At 41.4% G+C, this 15,203-nt stretch overlaps 1 protein-coding gene across 6 annotated transcripts; it reads right to left on the bottom strand.

The window, feature by feature from the left end:
- Positions 1–3,184: 3,184 nt before the first annotated feature.
- rfx6 (regulatory factor X, 6) lies at positions 3,185–15,124 on the bottom strand. 6 transcript variants are annotated; one of them, XM_079340919.1, is made up of 22 exons: positions 15,038–15,124; positions 14,350–14,517; positions 13,463–13,605; positions 11,882–12,041; positions 11,244–11,367; positions 11,051–11,112; positions 10,869–10,946; positions 10,722–10,749; positions 10,110–10,217; positions 9,902–9,979; positions 9,698–9,811; positions 9,444–9,493; positions 9,174–9,333; positions 8,945–9,089; positions 8,698–8,807; positions 8,465–8,582; positions 7,651–7,773; positions 7,268–7,474; positions 6,416–6,713; positions 5,385–5,734; positions 4,367–4,567; positions 3,185–3,580 (listed from the first exon to the last, which is right to left on the bottom strand). In XM_079340919.1, exons 2-22 carry the CDS (start codon positions 14,391–14,393, stop codon positions 3,402–3,404), a joined length of 2,880 nt encoding a protein of 959 aa, XP_079197045.1. In that variant the 5' UTR covers positions 14,394–14,517; positions 15,038–15,124; the 3' UTR covers positions 3,185–3,401. The 6 variants fall into 6 exon arrangements, with proteins under 6 accessions (XP_079197045.1, XP_079197047.1, XP_079197042.1 ...); XM_079340921.1 differs by having other exon boundaries at positions 9,698–9,781; XM_079340916.1 differs by having other exon boundaries at positions 8,945–9,333.
- Between the last annotated feature and the right edge of the window lie 79 nt (positions 15,125–15,203).

Here is a 15,203-nt window from a genome sequence, read left to right as displayed (position 1 = left end):
AGTCGACTCCCATCAATTCTTCTCCAACCCGGTCTCATCAAGTCATCAGTCCTCCACCACCAGGGTCTGGACTCCATGGGGGGGGGGGGGGGGGAATCTATCCTAATGAGGAGCAGAACTTCATCACTAAATCGTATCTTCCACCCTATAGAGTCCAAGCGCCAAAATGCTCTGTCAAATCTCATTCTGTCAATCACACTTTCACTGTCATAAATTCATTCTTAAAATCACTTGTCTCTCCTGATTGAAAACCTTCTGGTTGTCACCATTTAATTTAATAAATGAAACCTACCAAACAGCCAATCAGAGAGATCGCTCTCATCTGCCAGCGATCTCTTCGGTGCGTCAGGTCTTTGAAAATTCTCCAAACGGGGACTCGAACCAAACGGGGACTCGAACCTGATCCAGACACAATTAAGTCGTCACAGGAAAGCTGCAGCTTTGTACTTGTGTAAAATGATGTTTTCAGGGCCGAATACTGAAGGACTATATGACACAATGTGTTGAAAGGAAAGTTTCTTCTCTGTTCTTCTTCAGCTTTTCTTTATCTTTGTCTCAAACGGACATGACTTGGAGGTGGTATTCTCTATGTTTGTGCTGTTCGAGACATCTATTCACTGCACGCTGCTGTATTATTCACATTTTGCTTTTGAAAGCTGGATGTCTGCAGTGTTTTACCACATCACTTGCAAATCAAATCGAAAAACACTTCCTTTCAGTTCAGTATTATTGAGCAATTAAAGACGAGTTCTATGGACCGCGGCGTCGCTTTATGTCTTAAAGAAAACACTAATACACTAAACACACTCTTGAGAAAGCGACACACGCTTGTGTAAAGTTAAAAAAAATAATTACAAGGCCGCTAGAGGAAAAACAACTTCTAACCAGAGAAGGTCCCTAAAGAGCAGAGAGCCCCCTCCACACACACACACACACACACACACAATTTAAACTGATATTTAATTCAACATTGCAGTGATGAAGCATCTATTGAGATGCTGCTGAGGACGTAATTATTGGAGTCTTATTAATGTCTGTTGGTTCTGCCAAGGTGAGCCGAGTCAGGGAAGAGTCTTATGTGAGCAGAAACCTCTTAAGTCTTTTATCCAGCCTTTTCTATCTTCCTTCTGTGAGGAGCGGGATCGACTGGGGTGAATAGTTTGTTTCTTTTATCCTGTAAGAATTTATTTCTGTGTGCGGGAGATGAAAAAAAAAAAAAAAACCTACCTGAACGCACATGCACGCTCAAGTATGCAAAGAGTTTAAAAAAATAAATAAAATAAAACTAAGAGAAACATGTTCATCAGGCTGTTTCAATAACAAATATGTCCTCCAAGAAATAATAAATAAACTTTACATGTTAACATTTGTCCGACTTAAATAGGACTACTTCACTTATTCATCTCCTCATTCGTTTACGTTTTGCATTCTTCTATCTTCTTATCTTCATTCATTCGTTTATCTGGCTATCATCATTTCTTAAATTACTCTGAATTTTCGACATTATAGTCTAGTTGGGGCGGAAGTCCCGGCGTGGATCAAATCTGGAAATTGGTCAGGTAGCTGGAGAGGTGCCCGAGCACTGCCAAGGTGCCCCTGAGCAATGCACTAAACTGTGCCCCCACCAGGCAGGTAAAAGAAGAAGCTCAGAATATTTAATGTATAAATAATGGAAATACAAGTTTGTCATATTATGAAATGAGGGGTGAACATGAGGGTTGGGCACGTTGCTGTAGGACCTCACGAGACCTTGGGTGCACAGTTTAACATTCTCAGGGTGAAAATCAGCGACACTGACGAACAGTAAAGCAAACAATCAGAGCAGAGAGGTAAATCAATCAACAAACTGTCTTTCAGCTCTGATTCACCTTTAATATGTGTGTCTGCTGCCCTCTGGTGGACACTGCTCAGAACCTTCTCTAACCCCTCATCCCATTCAGAAAGAGAGAAAATGCTTAATTACTTCTTCTTTTTTTTTTCTTTTTTGATGTTTTTGTTTCTTTTCTTCCATATTTTTCTGTTCAAAAAATATAATATATTTTCAAAAATATTCGTGAGACATGAATCTCCCTTCTCCCTTAAGACTTGATTAGAGAGAGAGAGAGAGAGAGAGAGAGAGAGAGAGAGAGAGAGAGAGAGAGAGAGAGAGAGAGAGAGAGAGAGAGAGAGAGAGAACTTCTGGTTAAACATTGGCCCAAAGTTTGCCTTCCGCCTTCTGTTGTTTTTACACTGGAGGTCGTGCATTTGTTGCGGCCGTTATTGACTTAGTAATTAAAGTATTTTAACGTGGGGATTCTGTAATCATTACATACACCACCATCTGTCTCTGCACCGCTGCAGGACCACCTTTTTCCTCCTGAGTAGATAACGTATAAAAAAATAAATAAAAAAAAAACAAGAGAAGAAAAAACGTCACTGCCATTCAAAACAGTCTGAGTCATGCCGGGAGAAGTTTTTGTTTTGTGGGAATTTTTAACGTCAGCCCTCAAAACTGGCCGGACAAAAAAAAAAAAAAAAAAACCCACTAAAGACAAGAAAATTGTGAACAACATGTTTAAAACCGCTCACAGCTGTTTTGAGCACGTTAGCATGCTATTTATTGTAATTTTACTAAAAGCACCACAAATGAGGAGACCAGCATAAAACCAGTGTACTGACATGAGAGCGGCCTGTAAGGGAATATTTAAATGACCTTCTTGATGAAAGATGGAAAAAAACAACAACATTGGATTAGTTTTTAAAGTGCATTTTAGATTTGATAAAATGAAACTGAAGCTTAAATATTAGTCGTTATGGCACGTTGACTTGTGTTTTCTCTACCGCTTCCTTTTGTAACTCAAACTTCAAACACCTGAGTACTTCTTCCACAAAGAGACAGCAGGACAGTAAACTGTGCCGCTTCCTGTCTGATGACGCGTGCATCTTACAGCAGCAGCAATAACAACTTTTATGAATGAACAAACTGCAGCTTTAAAATCAGCCGACTATAAATATAAGTGTGGTCAGAGCGGTTGTAAATAGCAGCGCTGTTAGGCTGGGACAGTGAAAAGAAAACCATTGTGACTAATAAAGATTTATTTACAACATTTTACAGATAGAGGAAATGGAAGTCTTACGTTAAGGACAGCATTTAAGGAAGAAAAACACCGCTTTGTTATTTCCAACAAAGAAATAAATATCTGTATCAGAGGGACAAAGTTTGGATGTTTTTAATTGATAGTCAAAAACTTAATGGGAATGTCTTTTTTTTAAATCCATACAGATGTGACAGCAGCTCTCAGGATGTGTCTTCATCACTTGTCACTTAAGTTCATGCTTTACTTCAGAGTGAGGATCTTCTGCTTTTAAATTACTCGTTCAGATGTCCTTCATTTCATACAAACCTTTGCTCCGCTTCGGTGTCACTGCACCCCCCCTGCTCCCATGAACACGGTGTTGATGGGGGGAAGTGAAGACACCAGGTCCTGCACCTCAGAAGATGAAGGCCCACGCTGCTGGGAGAGCAGTGCATCCTGGGAGGTAAAGGGAGAGGAAACTCCAAACATGCATGGAGCAGATCCTGACGATGGGAGGGAATGATCTGAGGAGGCGGCAGATATGAGAACGACTGTTTTTCACATCGAGAAATGTTAACCTGCACTAACTTATTGTGGCCATTTGGGGGCAGCAGAGGAAGGCTGTAAACGTAACGCATTAAAATCATCATGAAACCTAAAGTCGAGAGTATCTAATGTAGCTTAAAAGGGACAGAATTGGGATGGATTTGATTGGATCGTTAGCTTTTAACAAATTGTCATTATTGGTTTAAAAACACCATAAACAAGAGCAGGATGAGTCATCAATCTTTTGCAGTGATTTACAAGAAGAGAAAATACGGTGAAAAAAAGAAGAAGATGAAACTATAATTAAATATATTTGGCAGATAATTACAGATAAATGCTCATTTCACACCGGAATGCTGGATCTATTTCTCATTTTTTGGGGACTTTTTAAAGTTTAAGTCGACATTTTTTGTCTGTTTGAGGCATTTTCTCATTTATCACTCCGAGGGCGGAAAGAGCGGACGACCATTGTTTAAAACACTTGTGACTGCTGGAGAGTCTTAGCAACAAACGTACCGGCACACACATGAAATTAAGAGCAAACTGAATGGTTAGATAAGACACAGAAGTACTGCACCTGGTAAGATCTAAAAAAAAAAGATAATGGGCTTAAATAAGTCTGTTGTTTGGATTAAATAAGTGAAGTTAGACACTCGATTATTCAAGCGTTAAGTTACTGAGTTATATATAAAATGTATGCACAGAGGTTAAAATAAGCACATGTTGAATTTGGGATTAAAAGAGAAATAAGTTTTCATGCTCACCTGTTCCACTTTCAGCCTGGGTGAAATAAGCTCCCGTCGTTTTCCTCCCTGGCTCGTCCAGGATGTTGAGCGGATCGTGGACCTCAGAGTACGCTGATGAGAACGGGCGCAGACTGCTCACCGTGCTGATCACTGACACGTGCTGGTCCACCAGTGAGGTCATGCGTTGGCTGTCCAGGTAACTGCTGTTGCCAAAGAAACCTGCCAACAGGAGAAAGTTCAGCGCTGAGTGTGTCCTCCTAAACGTCACGATTTGATTCTGTTCCTTTAGAGGGGTCACAAGAAACACTGAGGAAAGAGTTTTGTGATAGCTTACTTATAGCTTAACTTCTGGGTGCCGCAGCCTTTGCTTGGAAGGCAACATGTCCCACAGCTTTTTGTGCTATCACCGTTATAAACCTTTAAATGTTATAAAAACTCCATTCAGCGAAAACGCTCTGACAACGGGAACAACCAAATGTCCTTTTAGTTAGAAATTAAAGACACGTTGTTCCAGGTTGAGCCAAAAAACAAGCTGCATTGTTGTCTTCCATCCCAGAAAACAACAAGACACATTATGAAGCTAAATTAGATTAGATTAGATTAGATGACTTTATTGTCCACTGTGGTGGAAATTTGTCTTTGGCTTCTCCAAAATATAAAAAACACACAGGACAAATTAAAACACTCCACAAAGTACAACAATACGCAATAAATACTGTAATAAATAAATGTATAATAAATGTAAGCAAAAATCTGTAAAATTTCCAGGTCTTCAGAAATTTCTCCTTTAGTCCCTTTAGAAGAATTATTTTTTTTTATTTTTTTTTACAGTAGAACAACGTCAGTCGAACGAGAGCGAAAGTCAAACTACGACAGCATGGCATTATCTTTAAATTCAAATTTAATTTCTTACGTGCAACATTTGACTTTGATTTTCCTGATATGAAGACAAGAATGTTTGGTATCTTTAGAAATTTGATGAATGTAAATTAAAGTTATTTGGGACTAACAGGGGCATAAACTGAGCTGTCTTTACCTCCATGTCCCGCTGCAGAGTACGTCTGTCCCTGACATCCACCGCCTGAGTTGTTCAGTCCGGCCCCCACAAAGCCGAACCCCTCTGCAGAGTCCAGTATCTGAGCCTCTGTCTGTGCGTCGAGTCCCTGTTCAGTCTGCACCTGATCAGAGCCCGTGCTGTACCCTGAAGTTGGTCTCACTGCAGGGTTGTACGGTGTGAGGGAGCAGGTGGAGCTGTTCGACGGGTGATGTTGGCCGTAGAAGACGTCTTTATTCAGGTGCTGGTCGTTGAAGGACGGGTACCGAGAGAGATGGTAGGTCAGCGATGAGGCCTGAGACTGAGCTGCAGACAGACACTGAGTCTGAGGCCTGAAACACAGAGCCAACAATTATCTGACTTTTAAAGTTAGAGCAAAAATGTTCTAGTTTATATATAAGATAGCCACTCTAAGTACTTTTTAAACATGACTAAAGATAAATGCGTCCTGTATCTGAAAAAAGTCTCATAGTCTTTTTTTTGGCCCAGAAAGTCAACTACAGACAAATATTTATTGAACTTTTTATACAACAAACATAAAAAGTAAAACAAACAAACAAACAAAAAAACAGCTATGAGCAAATTTACACAAATTAAAAAAATACTTTCAGAGTAAAACTTCACCACCAACGCCTTCATTAACGGCACATAGAGAAGGACCAGAGTTAGCACATTTAATAAGTGATTCAGACTTTTTAACACCATTTTTTTTTTTTTTTTTTAACATCACACAATCGCGACCCACTGAGACCCACTGAGACCCACTGAGACCCACTGAGATCTGCGTCCCTCTTTTGGGTCCCAACCCCCCAGTTGAGAACCACCAATCAAAAGTATCTGTATTACTACATCTATACTTTATATCTAATTTATAATATATAAAATTAAAAAAATATATATGAAAGATGGATGGCACTGCCAGGGCTTAAATAAATCAGCTTACTTAAATAAATAGTAAAGCCTTCACGTGTCAGCAAACATGTTGGCGATAAAGAGAACTTCATGAAGCTGACCTGAGAGCACTCTGGTAGTTGGAGGCCGAGGAGCTGCTGACAGAAGGGAAGTAGCTGGAGCTGGTCTGAGGTAAGCAGTGATACAGGGTCTCCGGGTAAGAAGAGCAGGGGCTTGGCTGGGTCATGGCACTGAGCGAAGACAGGCAGGAGGAAGAGGCGGAGGAAGAAGATGTAGATGTCAGGGGTCTCCCCGTCATGGGCCCCTGGTTGATGACGGAGCCTCTGTGAACTAACGCTGCCGGAGAGATGGGGGGCGTCATGAGGGGGCCGCTCACCTGAGAGAAGTCCATCTGCACACCTGTGTGTATAATAACAGGCCTGTTCAACAATGTCCACAGGGGGGCGCCAAAATGGACACAAACTAAACGTTCCTAACAGGAGCTTTAAATGTAAGCGACGTACTTTACAACTTAAGTAATTCATTTAAAAAAAGCCTTTTCTTGATACACTGGTGACATTTTTAAATTAAAAATAATGAGATGTATCTTTCCCTGTCTTGTTACAGGCACGAAAGGACGTCGTCGTTACCCCGTATGACTTGTACGCCCTTACGTTACTCAGCTTTTGCATAAATCATTAAGCACGAACATGATGAGGAGCTTTTTTCTTTGGCGACACTGAAACATTCGAACCAAAAGATGGAAATGAAAAGTCATCAAGATGAAATAAAGCACATCATACAGTACATGCTGTCTGTGGGGTCTGTGTACACTGTAGTTAATCATTTCAAGAACCAATAAAGAAACTTAAAATGTTGTAAAGATGCTCTAAGGGTTGTTAATACAGTGATTTTCTTATTTCCTGTTAACAGAGAAAAGTAAAAAGGTCAAATGCTGCGCTCGTTTCTTTTACCTGAAACTGTAAACCCCGCAGGTTCTGTCCCCTGGTAAATGACAGCGCTTGTTTCCGGACTTTGCTGCTGATTGGTCGACAAAGACATGTAGGCGTGGCCTCCCAGGGACTCATTCTTCACTGATTGGTCGATGGCAACACTGGCCTTGTTACGATTGGCCAGAAAGCAGGAGCTGGGAGAAGCCATGAAAGCGGCTTTACTGGCATCTGAAAGTGACAAAAAAAAAAGAAAACACAATCGGAAAACAAAAAAATATCTTGAACAGGAACACACTTATTAAAGATAACACTGCTGGGAATCGAAACTGTGCGTTCTGCTCCACAGTTCCTTCAGCAAAGCAGGTTTTAGCTGTGCAAAACAGTTTTAGACATTTTATCGATACCTGCGTTTTTCATGTATTTGTCCAGCAGGTTCCGCAGCGCCTGCTCCTTGTCGTTGGTGAACTGAGTCTCCAGAGCCAGCAGGATGTACTCGTCCAGCAGCATCCTGATCAGGTGGAAGGAACCTGCAGAAATCAAAATGTACGCAAGAGAAAGAGGTGGGTCATAAGAGTCGACTTTTGACTACCTGACTCCAGCTGAGCTCACTCTGTTTTATCTCCAGTTTGACCTTTAGGCTCAAGCTGCTCTTTGTTTGACCTGCGAGGTTACAGGTTTAGACCTTCTGTCTGTGTGTGTCTGTGTGTGTGTGTGTGTGTGTGTGTGTGTGTGTGAGCTTCAGTCAGAGTTCAGAGAGGGAGCCACCAAATGGTTTGTGTTTACAAACGGAGTGTGCGAGTGTTTGAACAGAGAGCACGCGACCCGAGAGATAAGACGTTGTTTAATCAAGGCGAGTCCGGCCTTCATGATTTATGGCGCTATTGTAGCAATCTGCTCCGAGCTGGCTTGTATTAGCCTTGTGTGTGTGTGTGTGTGTGTGTGTGTTTTCAACGAATTCTGTAGGTTTCATGATGTAAAAAAATAAGTCTCGCTCAAAAACACTTTAAGTTGCATCACCAGAATTCCAGGAATATGAGCTTTAAAATCCCTCTCTATTTTGAGATCGAGGGGGGGGGGGTCTTACCAGATATTATTCTCCATAATCAATAAGCATGCACACACTAAGGTAGAAAATAATAGCACGCACACACACTACAAGAAGGAGGAATGCAGCCCCTCATGTGACCTCATCGAAACCTCGCGGCTAAGAGTTCTTACCAAAGCTGGAGGCGTTGTTGAGCGTGAGGTTGTGCATCACTCTGGCCCCGAAAAAACTCCACCTGAGGAGGAAATCCTGAGCTCGCTTCTTCACCGACCGACCGCTCTGCTTCCCGGGCTGATCGCAGGCGAGAAAAGAGAGAGGGCGAAAAAAAAACCCACGATTTCCTCAACATCGTGCAGATATTTCACACAAATACAATCCTGCATGGCGCCAGGTGAGCAGCTGCTACCTTGATGACTTTATGCTCCACCACAGAGTCCAGCCACTCGATGAAGGACTCGACTGTGGCGTTCTTCCTCAGCAGCTCCTTCAGCTCCTGGAAGACGCTGATGGAGTCGTCTGGAAGAAAGAGGAGAGAGAGTTAAAAACTGCTGCTTTTCAGAATCAGATCATCCATGGATCATCTTTCATTATATATTACATTTTCTAGCTCAGGATAAAATATGAAAAGATGAAATTTTCCGTGTCTGTCTCACACTCTGAGTAGATGTCCGGGTCTTGCTCTGCCGTTGTGTTGACGCTGAGCAGAGGCTGAGAGCTGATGCTGCTGAGATCCACGTTGTCGATGTCCGACACCATGCTGGTGACAACCGCCTGGTCGAACAGAGCTGGGCGAGCTATCTGGAGAGCGTTTGAAATATACAGTAAGTAAACTGTTTTGTTTTTTTTGTTTTTGTGTGTGTGTTTTCGTGCGATGTGTTCTACCTGTGCCAGGTGCAAGAACGAGGTCTGCCTCTTCAGGGAGGACACAAAGTGGCGTGCGATGGGCAGTTTCTTGGCTGCAAGGCATTCTGGGAGGTTCTCCAGGGAGGAGGCTAACCAGTGCTCCCAGTGTTTGGCAAAGTTGCGGATATCTGCCAACAGACTGTTGAACAGAATTTAAAAAATGATCTTTAGCTTTTCATCATGTTCCGACATCACAAACATTAAAACCCATTTTAAGTCAATAAATCAGGTTAAGCTGAAGTTACGAACCTTTCAGGCATCTCTTGCATCGTAGCAGGAATCAGAACATCTGTTAAAACCTGACAAATACAGAACACGGTTGTTAAAGACACAGTAAGAAAAGCTGATTCAGATCAGCTCTCATAACAAATGCTTCACAAGAGGTGGAGATCTGCAGGAGGGATCCTGTCGTCCACACTTCCTCGCTGCTGAGCTGGAGGTTGGAGCAGGCCGTGCACGAGGGGACGATGCAGTCCCATTCAAATGACCCTTTTTATATTCACCTTATAGAGAATGGAGTCACACACACAGAAGATGTCGACTATCACGGGGTTCTCCAGCAGCGGCAGCAGGTGGTCGGGCATCCCCTGCCAGAAATGGAGCAGAAAATTCTGGATCTAAAAATCAAAGAGGGAAAGCAGAAAGAAAGACGACACTTCAGATGGTCTCCTTCTCGTCTCAGGTAGAAATCAGAGAGTGATGATCACCTCCTCAAAGTTAACGTTGATGGCGTTGTCCAGGATGCACTGACAGTGTGTTTTATACATCATGATCAGAGTGTCCACCTGCAGACACACAATGACAGAGTTGTAATGTTTGCCTGCAGAGAGTTAGCTTCTTCTTCTTCTCTCAACAAAAAGTACAGCAGCTTCTTTGAGCTGTGGCGTCACGCTGAACGTCGTTTAAAGACCTTACCTTGTCTCTGGAGATGTTTCCCTCCAGCAGAAGATGCTGAGCGTTGGGGAAGTCTGGCAGCAGAGTCCCAGTTTTCGAGCTCAGAGAGTACTTCCTGGTGAAACCTCCCTGAAACAGAAAGTTTGTTGTTTCACTTTGTTTTTATTAGCTTACCAGCGGGCACTTTTATTCAAGAAGATGTCCTACAGAACTTAGTAGCCTCGTGGCCACTGTGTGCGCCCCCTTTACGGAGGCAGCTCAGGTTCAAACCCAACCTGTGGCTGCCTCCCAGAGTGTCATCCCCGTCTCTCCCTCTCTCTGCTTTCTGACTCTATCCACCTTCCTGTCTCTTAATAAAGGCGTATTTATGTCTGACAGTGACAGAAACGAGACACACAAACTGAAAGCAGCCATCCAATGCTAATGCTAATTTGCAACAGCCGTCCTTTGAGGAGCTTTTGCGTGAGTAAAAGATTCAAACGGTAAGCCAGCACCTTCGATCGAGGCGGGCTTTTAATCTGTTCATGTTTCCTCTGTAAGAAGTTTCACAGGAGAACGGATTCAACCAGGGAGGGAAACAGACTCTGGTGTTTAACTTCTCTTTCAGATACAGTTGATCCTTTTTTCACTGACCTCGTTCTTCAGCTTGCTCCCTGAAAATCTGCAAACGATAAGAAACAATAGTGACAAAAATCAGTCATATTATACAAGAACGTTGCTTTTCTCCCCTCCAAAACAACAACGGGCCAAAACAGCGTGTAACTGTTAAACGTCTGTTACCTGGTCAAACCTTTTCCAGAGTACACCGAGTGATAGTAAGCGCTGCTCTCTTTGATGCCGATTCCATAATAGTGATACCTGCAAGATATCCAGTTAACAACATCCACAAAAGAGTGTAAGACTACTTTTATAAGCTCCGAGTTAAATGTCGACTTCTAGCTATAAGAGAAATAAGACGTTACTTGGAGTGTCCTCGGGTGCCCAGCCTTCTCGTTGTCAGGAGAGGAAACTTTTGTCTTATCGTCTAATGAGACACAGATGTGGAGAAAGAAGTTAGTGTTTGTTGAATTATAGATTTCCTCCACTTTCCGTTTTCGCAGAGAGAGGGGACGGCGCAACATCTGTCTTTGGTTTTTGCAAAACAGTCAGGCACACCTTTCCGAACGTGGCGGCGCACGCCGGCTCCAGTTTCTCCTTCCTGCAGAAGTCCAGATAGTGAGCGTAGAGGATACAACGAGGCAGACACACTCCTTCACACACAATGTAATTCTCCTCCAGCCTGTTGACAGAACGAAAATCACATGTGGACTCATCACAACAATGCACGAGATATTCAGAGGATGCAGCACATTTAAATTCGGTGTTCATTTTCCCTTCTCTTTGGCTATTTTAAAGGTAAGCTGTAAACAAAATAAATTAAAAAATATGTAGCAAATGGACATGACTCTCTTTAACACTAAAACCAGAAGACATGATTATGAAGGCGTTGAAAATATGTGATTAGTTGCAAACATTTGAAGAAGGTCAGAAAACTTGCAGCACACTGATTAGTTGTACTTCTTTCAGAAATGAATCTGTAAAATCTTTTAAAACAGCTGCCAGTAAAAAAAAAAAAAAGAAAAAAAAAGAGAGCTCCAGATTTTGGCATGGGAGTTTTTGTAAGGGTTAAAACCTTCCTTTGATGGTACATCAGTACATCTCTGGGGCTAACATCGGGGACAGAGAAGCTGCGTGTGGGACTGGGTCTCGTGCCAAGCTTCTGTAGATGAATATACTGGACTGACTCCTCTTACCACTGCAGAGTGAGCTGTGTTTGTTTCTTCTTGTCCTTGATGATCTGACTGATGGTCTTCCTGGACGAGGAGAGGCTCTCTGCGGGGGTCAGGTCGGGGTTAAAGTCCACCAGGTCCTGGTCTTCTTCAGAGGACGGCGTCTCGTTACTGTCCTCTGCCTCTGAGACAACACATGAACACAGCATGAAGCGTGAGGAAGTAGACAGCGGCTCGCTCCTCGGGTTAAACTTCAGCTGTTCTGTCTCAAAAAAAACAAACAAACAAGAAATTCTGTTTGTGTTTAAAGAGAGATCCAAGAAAAGCACAAATGTAAATGTTTCCTCTTGGACGAATATTGTACAAACAGTAGATGTGAGCAGACCATAAAGGCTTTCAGAGCAGATTTCCAGATAAAACAAAATTCTCTTTAAGACAATCCGCCGATGTAAAAAACAGCCCACAAACATGATAAAACCATTTGTTACCCAGATCTGTACTTCCTAATGTCATATTCTCACAAACGTGATCTTTTATTCTCCACTTTCAAGGATACTTTCTCCTGACACGATGTTGATGTGTGCTATTAGAAGAGACCAGCACATTTCTTTATAAAACCTTTTTCAATAAACTTCCTGCGTATCTTTCAGCAGGGTCATCCTGATACTCGCTCGCACTCAGTGTTAAGACGGTCTGCTTTTAGTCATTACGCAGCAAACACTTGAAATCTGCTTCAAAGACACTTTAAGAACCACACATAAATAACACAGAGACAATTCCTGGTTTTAACTTCTGATAGGATAGACTTGAGCTGTTTTTGCTGTTAACATTTTAAATGGTGACTGATTACTTTCAATCTGTTTTTATTGTATTTTCTTGCCTTTAATCTGCACGCACTTCCTGTTTTTGTGTTCTCCTGTTTTATCTGTATCTTGCCTCGCTTGTACCTCGGTGCCATTGCAAACGAGGGTTCTCCCTCAATGTGTTTTCCAAAGATTTAAATCAAATAAAAGATGAGGATTTCAGACTATTTTTTGTGAGATGGAAGTTTAGCTCAGGGGTTTTAAATCATTTAGGCCTCATTCACAGAGTTCAAACCTCGTCACAGCTCAGACGCCCGGCTCTTTGCTGCGTCATCCCCTCAGTCTGTCCATCCTGTTCTTTGATTTCATATACTGTGCTACTGAACATTAGAAAAATAAACTGTTGTGTTGAAATATGCAGATGCTCACACACTGAAAAGAAATTCACGTCTTATAGTTGAATATTTTTAAATAACTGCCCTGAAGAAGAGCACATTGTAACAATAACACTTCTGTCGTGCATAATAAATATGTTTAATATGAGATATTCAACAGAATATGTTATGTGAATTTCTTTCTTTATGCATCATCAGGCTTTGTTGTTGTAGCACCATCAAGTGGTCAACTTTCGCAAATGTTTTTCCCTGAGAAGATTTAAAATCTAACAGGAACACATTCAGATCGAAAGTCATTAAATTAGTATATTAACAGAACAACTTGGGAGAATGAGAAATACAAGAAGATATAAGATGGGATGACAATGATGTGTGGATGTGTAATTGAGAATTATTTCTTACATTACCTGATTTAATCCCAGAATCATCCTCCAGGTGAAAGTGTACCTGTTTGTTAAACTTTGTGTGCGTTTCCTCAGGTGAGCTGCACAAAGTCTTCGTAAGAGAGTGAATAAGAAACACTCCGTCCCTGGCTGGATTCTCACTGCAGCTGCGTTTCATCGGCATGGTCACACAAAATAAATTAGGAGAAAGTTATCCTCAACAGACAAAAAAAAACAAAGAAGAAGAAGAAATCTGGAGTCCGTCTGTGGTGGAAAAAACAACGAATCCACTGCAGCTCATTTCATCGTAAAAGGCTGTGAATAAGATCTGCACACAACTTTTTAAACACTTTTCGTCGTCCTTTCCTCACAACTCCAGGAGGAGATACACAAGATCAACATGTCCAAATTGTTTTGTCCAAAAACTGATCAGAAAATAGAGAAAGCACGTCTGCTAAACCTCTCAGAGCGATGATGAGTCTGTGCTGTGTGAAGGCAGAGCTAATGAAGCCGTGGATGCATTCATCATATTTACAGAAGACTGGGGCTAATCCAGGTTATTAATGATTAACAGAAAAAAAACCCTCATCCATCTGTCCATCCATCCATCCGGCCTCCCACAGTCTGCCGACCCTTTACACAAAGAAAAAAGCCCCAAAAAACATACAGAATAAAAACAGAATCATCCTGCAAACATTTCAACTGGTTAGGAATCTGTGGTGTTTATCTCCGCTCTAGTTTATGGGTTTTAAAGGCAGCTATTTTTAGCTGCTTACACACAGAAGAAGACTAGAAGACTTAAGTATAATGAAAGATTATGATCAGCATGAATGAAACGTTGTTGTTCATGTTTTTAGTGAATTAATAAACTTGTTTCAGAATGACAGAGAAAAGTGAAAGGCAGCAGTTACCCCTTAAAAAAAAGCTGGAATAAAATTAAACCTGCTGCGCTCATAGACTAGCGGTTCTGTCACTCGACACGTGTGGAGGCTTGAGTCCTCATTGCAGCAGCTGTGGGTTTGAATCCGACCTTTGCCCCACTCTCTCCTCCCAACATTTCCTGTCTCACTTCAGCTGTCCTATCCAATAAAGACACAAAAAGCACAAAAATAATAAATAAACTATTAAGCTATGCTTTGTGGTTTTAATTTCTAGTTTACCTTCACAGGTAGATTGTTGTTTTTCCTAAAATCCTTTAATTGACTTGGTGTTTCAGCACTTACTCTTTAATTGATTGAATGATAGATAATGATTATTCTTAAAAGCAATAATTGACTGATCAAGCTTCAAAGTTTCTCAGTATGAGATCCACATTTTTACACTATAAGCCGACATTTTTGAACAGTTCACCCGTTTTGTTGTTGTTGTTTTTTTTTTACAACTTTAGAGACATGACTAAACTATTCTAGATTACACAACTTGCTAGTTAATTGTGTAATCATCAGATCAATATGCTGCACGGTGGAAGTAATAATTATTTGCAGCCATATTTAACACTAAAGCACGCCAACTAAAGCTAAAAAAACATGTATATACAGATTTGAAGGATTCTTCTGTTTAATACTGTATTGAAAAAGTTAAAGTATATCCTAGTATTACCGTGTTAACTGGGAACTTCATCTGTCGTTGTCATGGTTACGAACATTGTTGGAAGCGGAGAGAGAGACGATTATCACGATATGAAACGTCTGGTTGGTTACTATTGACCTGATTAAAATAAAATAACATTCCTTTATTGCTCAACAGTTGTTGTAGCTTTTTAAAT

Source organism: Symphodus melops, assembly GCF_947650265.1.
Source record: "Symphodus melops genome assembly, chromosome: 1".
NCBI classification, from domain to species: domain Eukaryota; kingdom Metazoa; phylum Chordata; class Actinopteri; order Labriformes; family Labridae; genus Symphodus; species Symphodus melops.
The sequence above is the reverse complement of the archived record's forward strand: the minus strand, read 5'-3'. Positions and strand labels throughout refer to the sequence as shown.

Bases quoted from the DNA above. Each gene is read 5' to 3' on its own strand.
- rfx6 (XM_079340916.1), bottom strand. From the start codon at position 14,393: ATGAGCGCAGCAGGTTTAATTTTATTCCAGCTTTTTTTTAAGGG. The intron at 10,750-10,868 runs GTAACAGACGTT...TATCGTTTGCAG, and splicing joins TCTGGAAAAGGTTTGACCAG to ATTTTCAGGGAGCAAGCTGA. The intron at 10,218-10,721 runs GTCAGTGAAAAA...TTTCTGTTTCAG, and splicing joins GGAGCAAGCTGAAGAACGAG to GGAGGTTTCACCAGGAAGTA.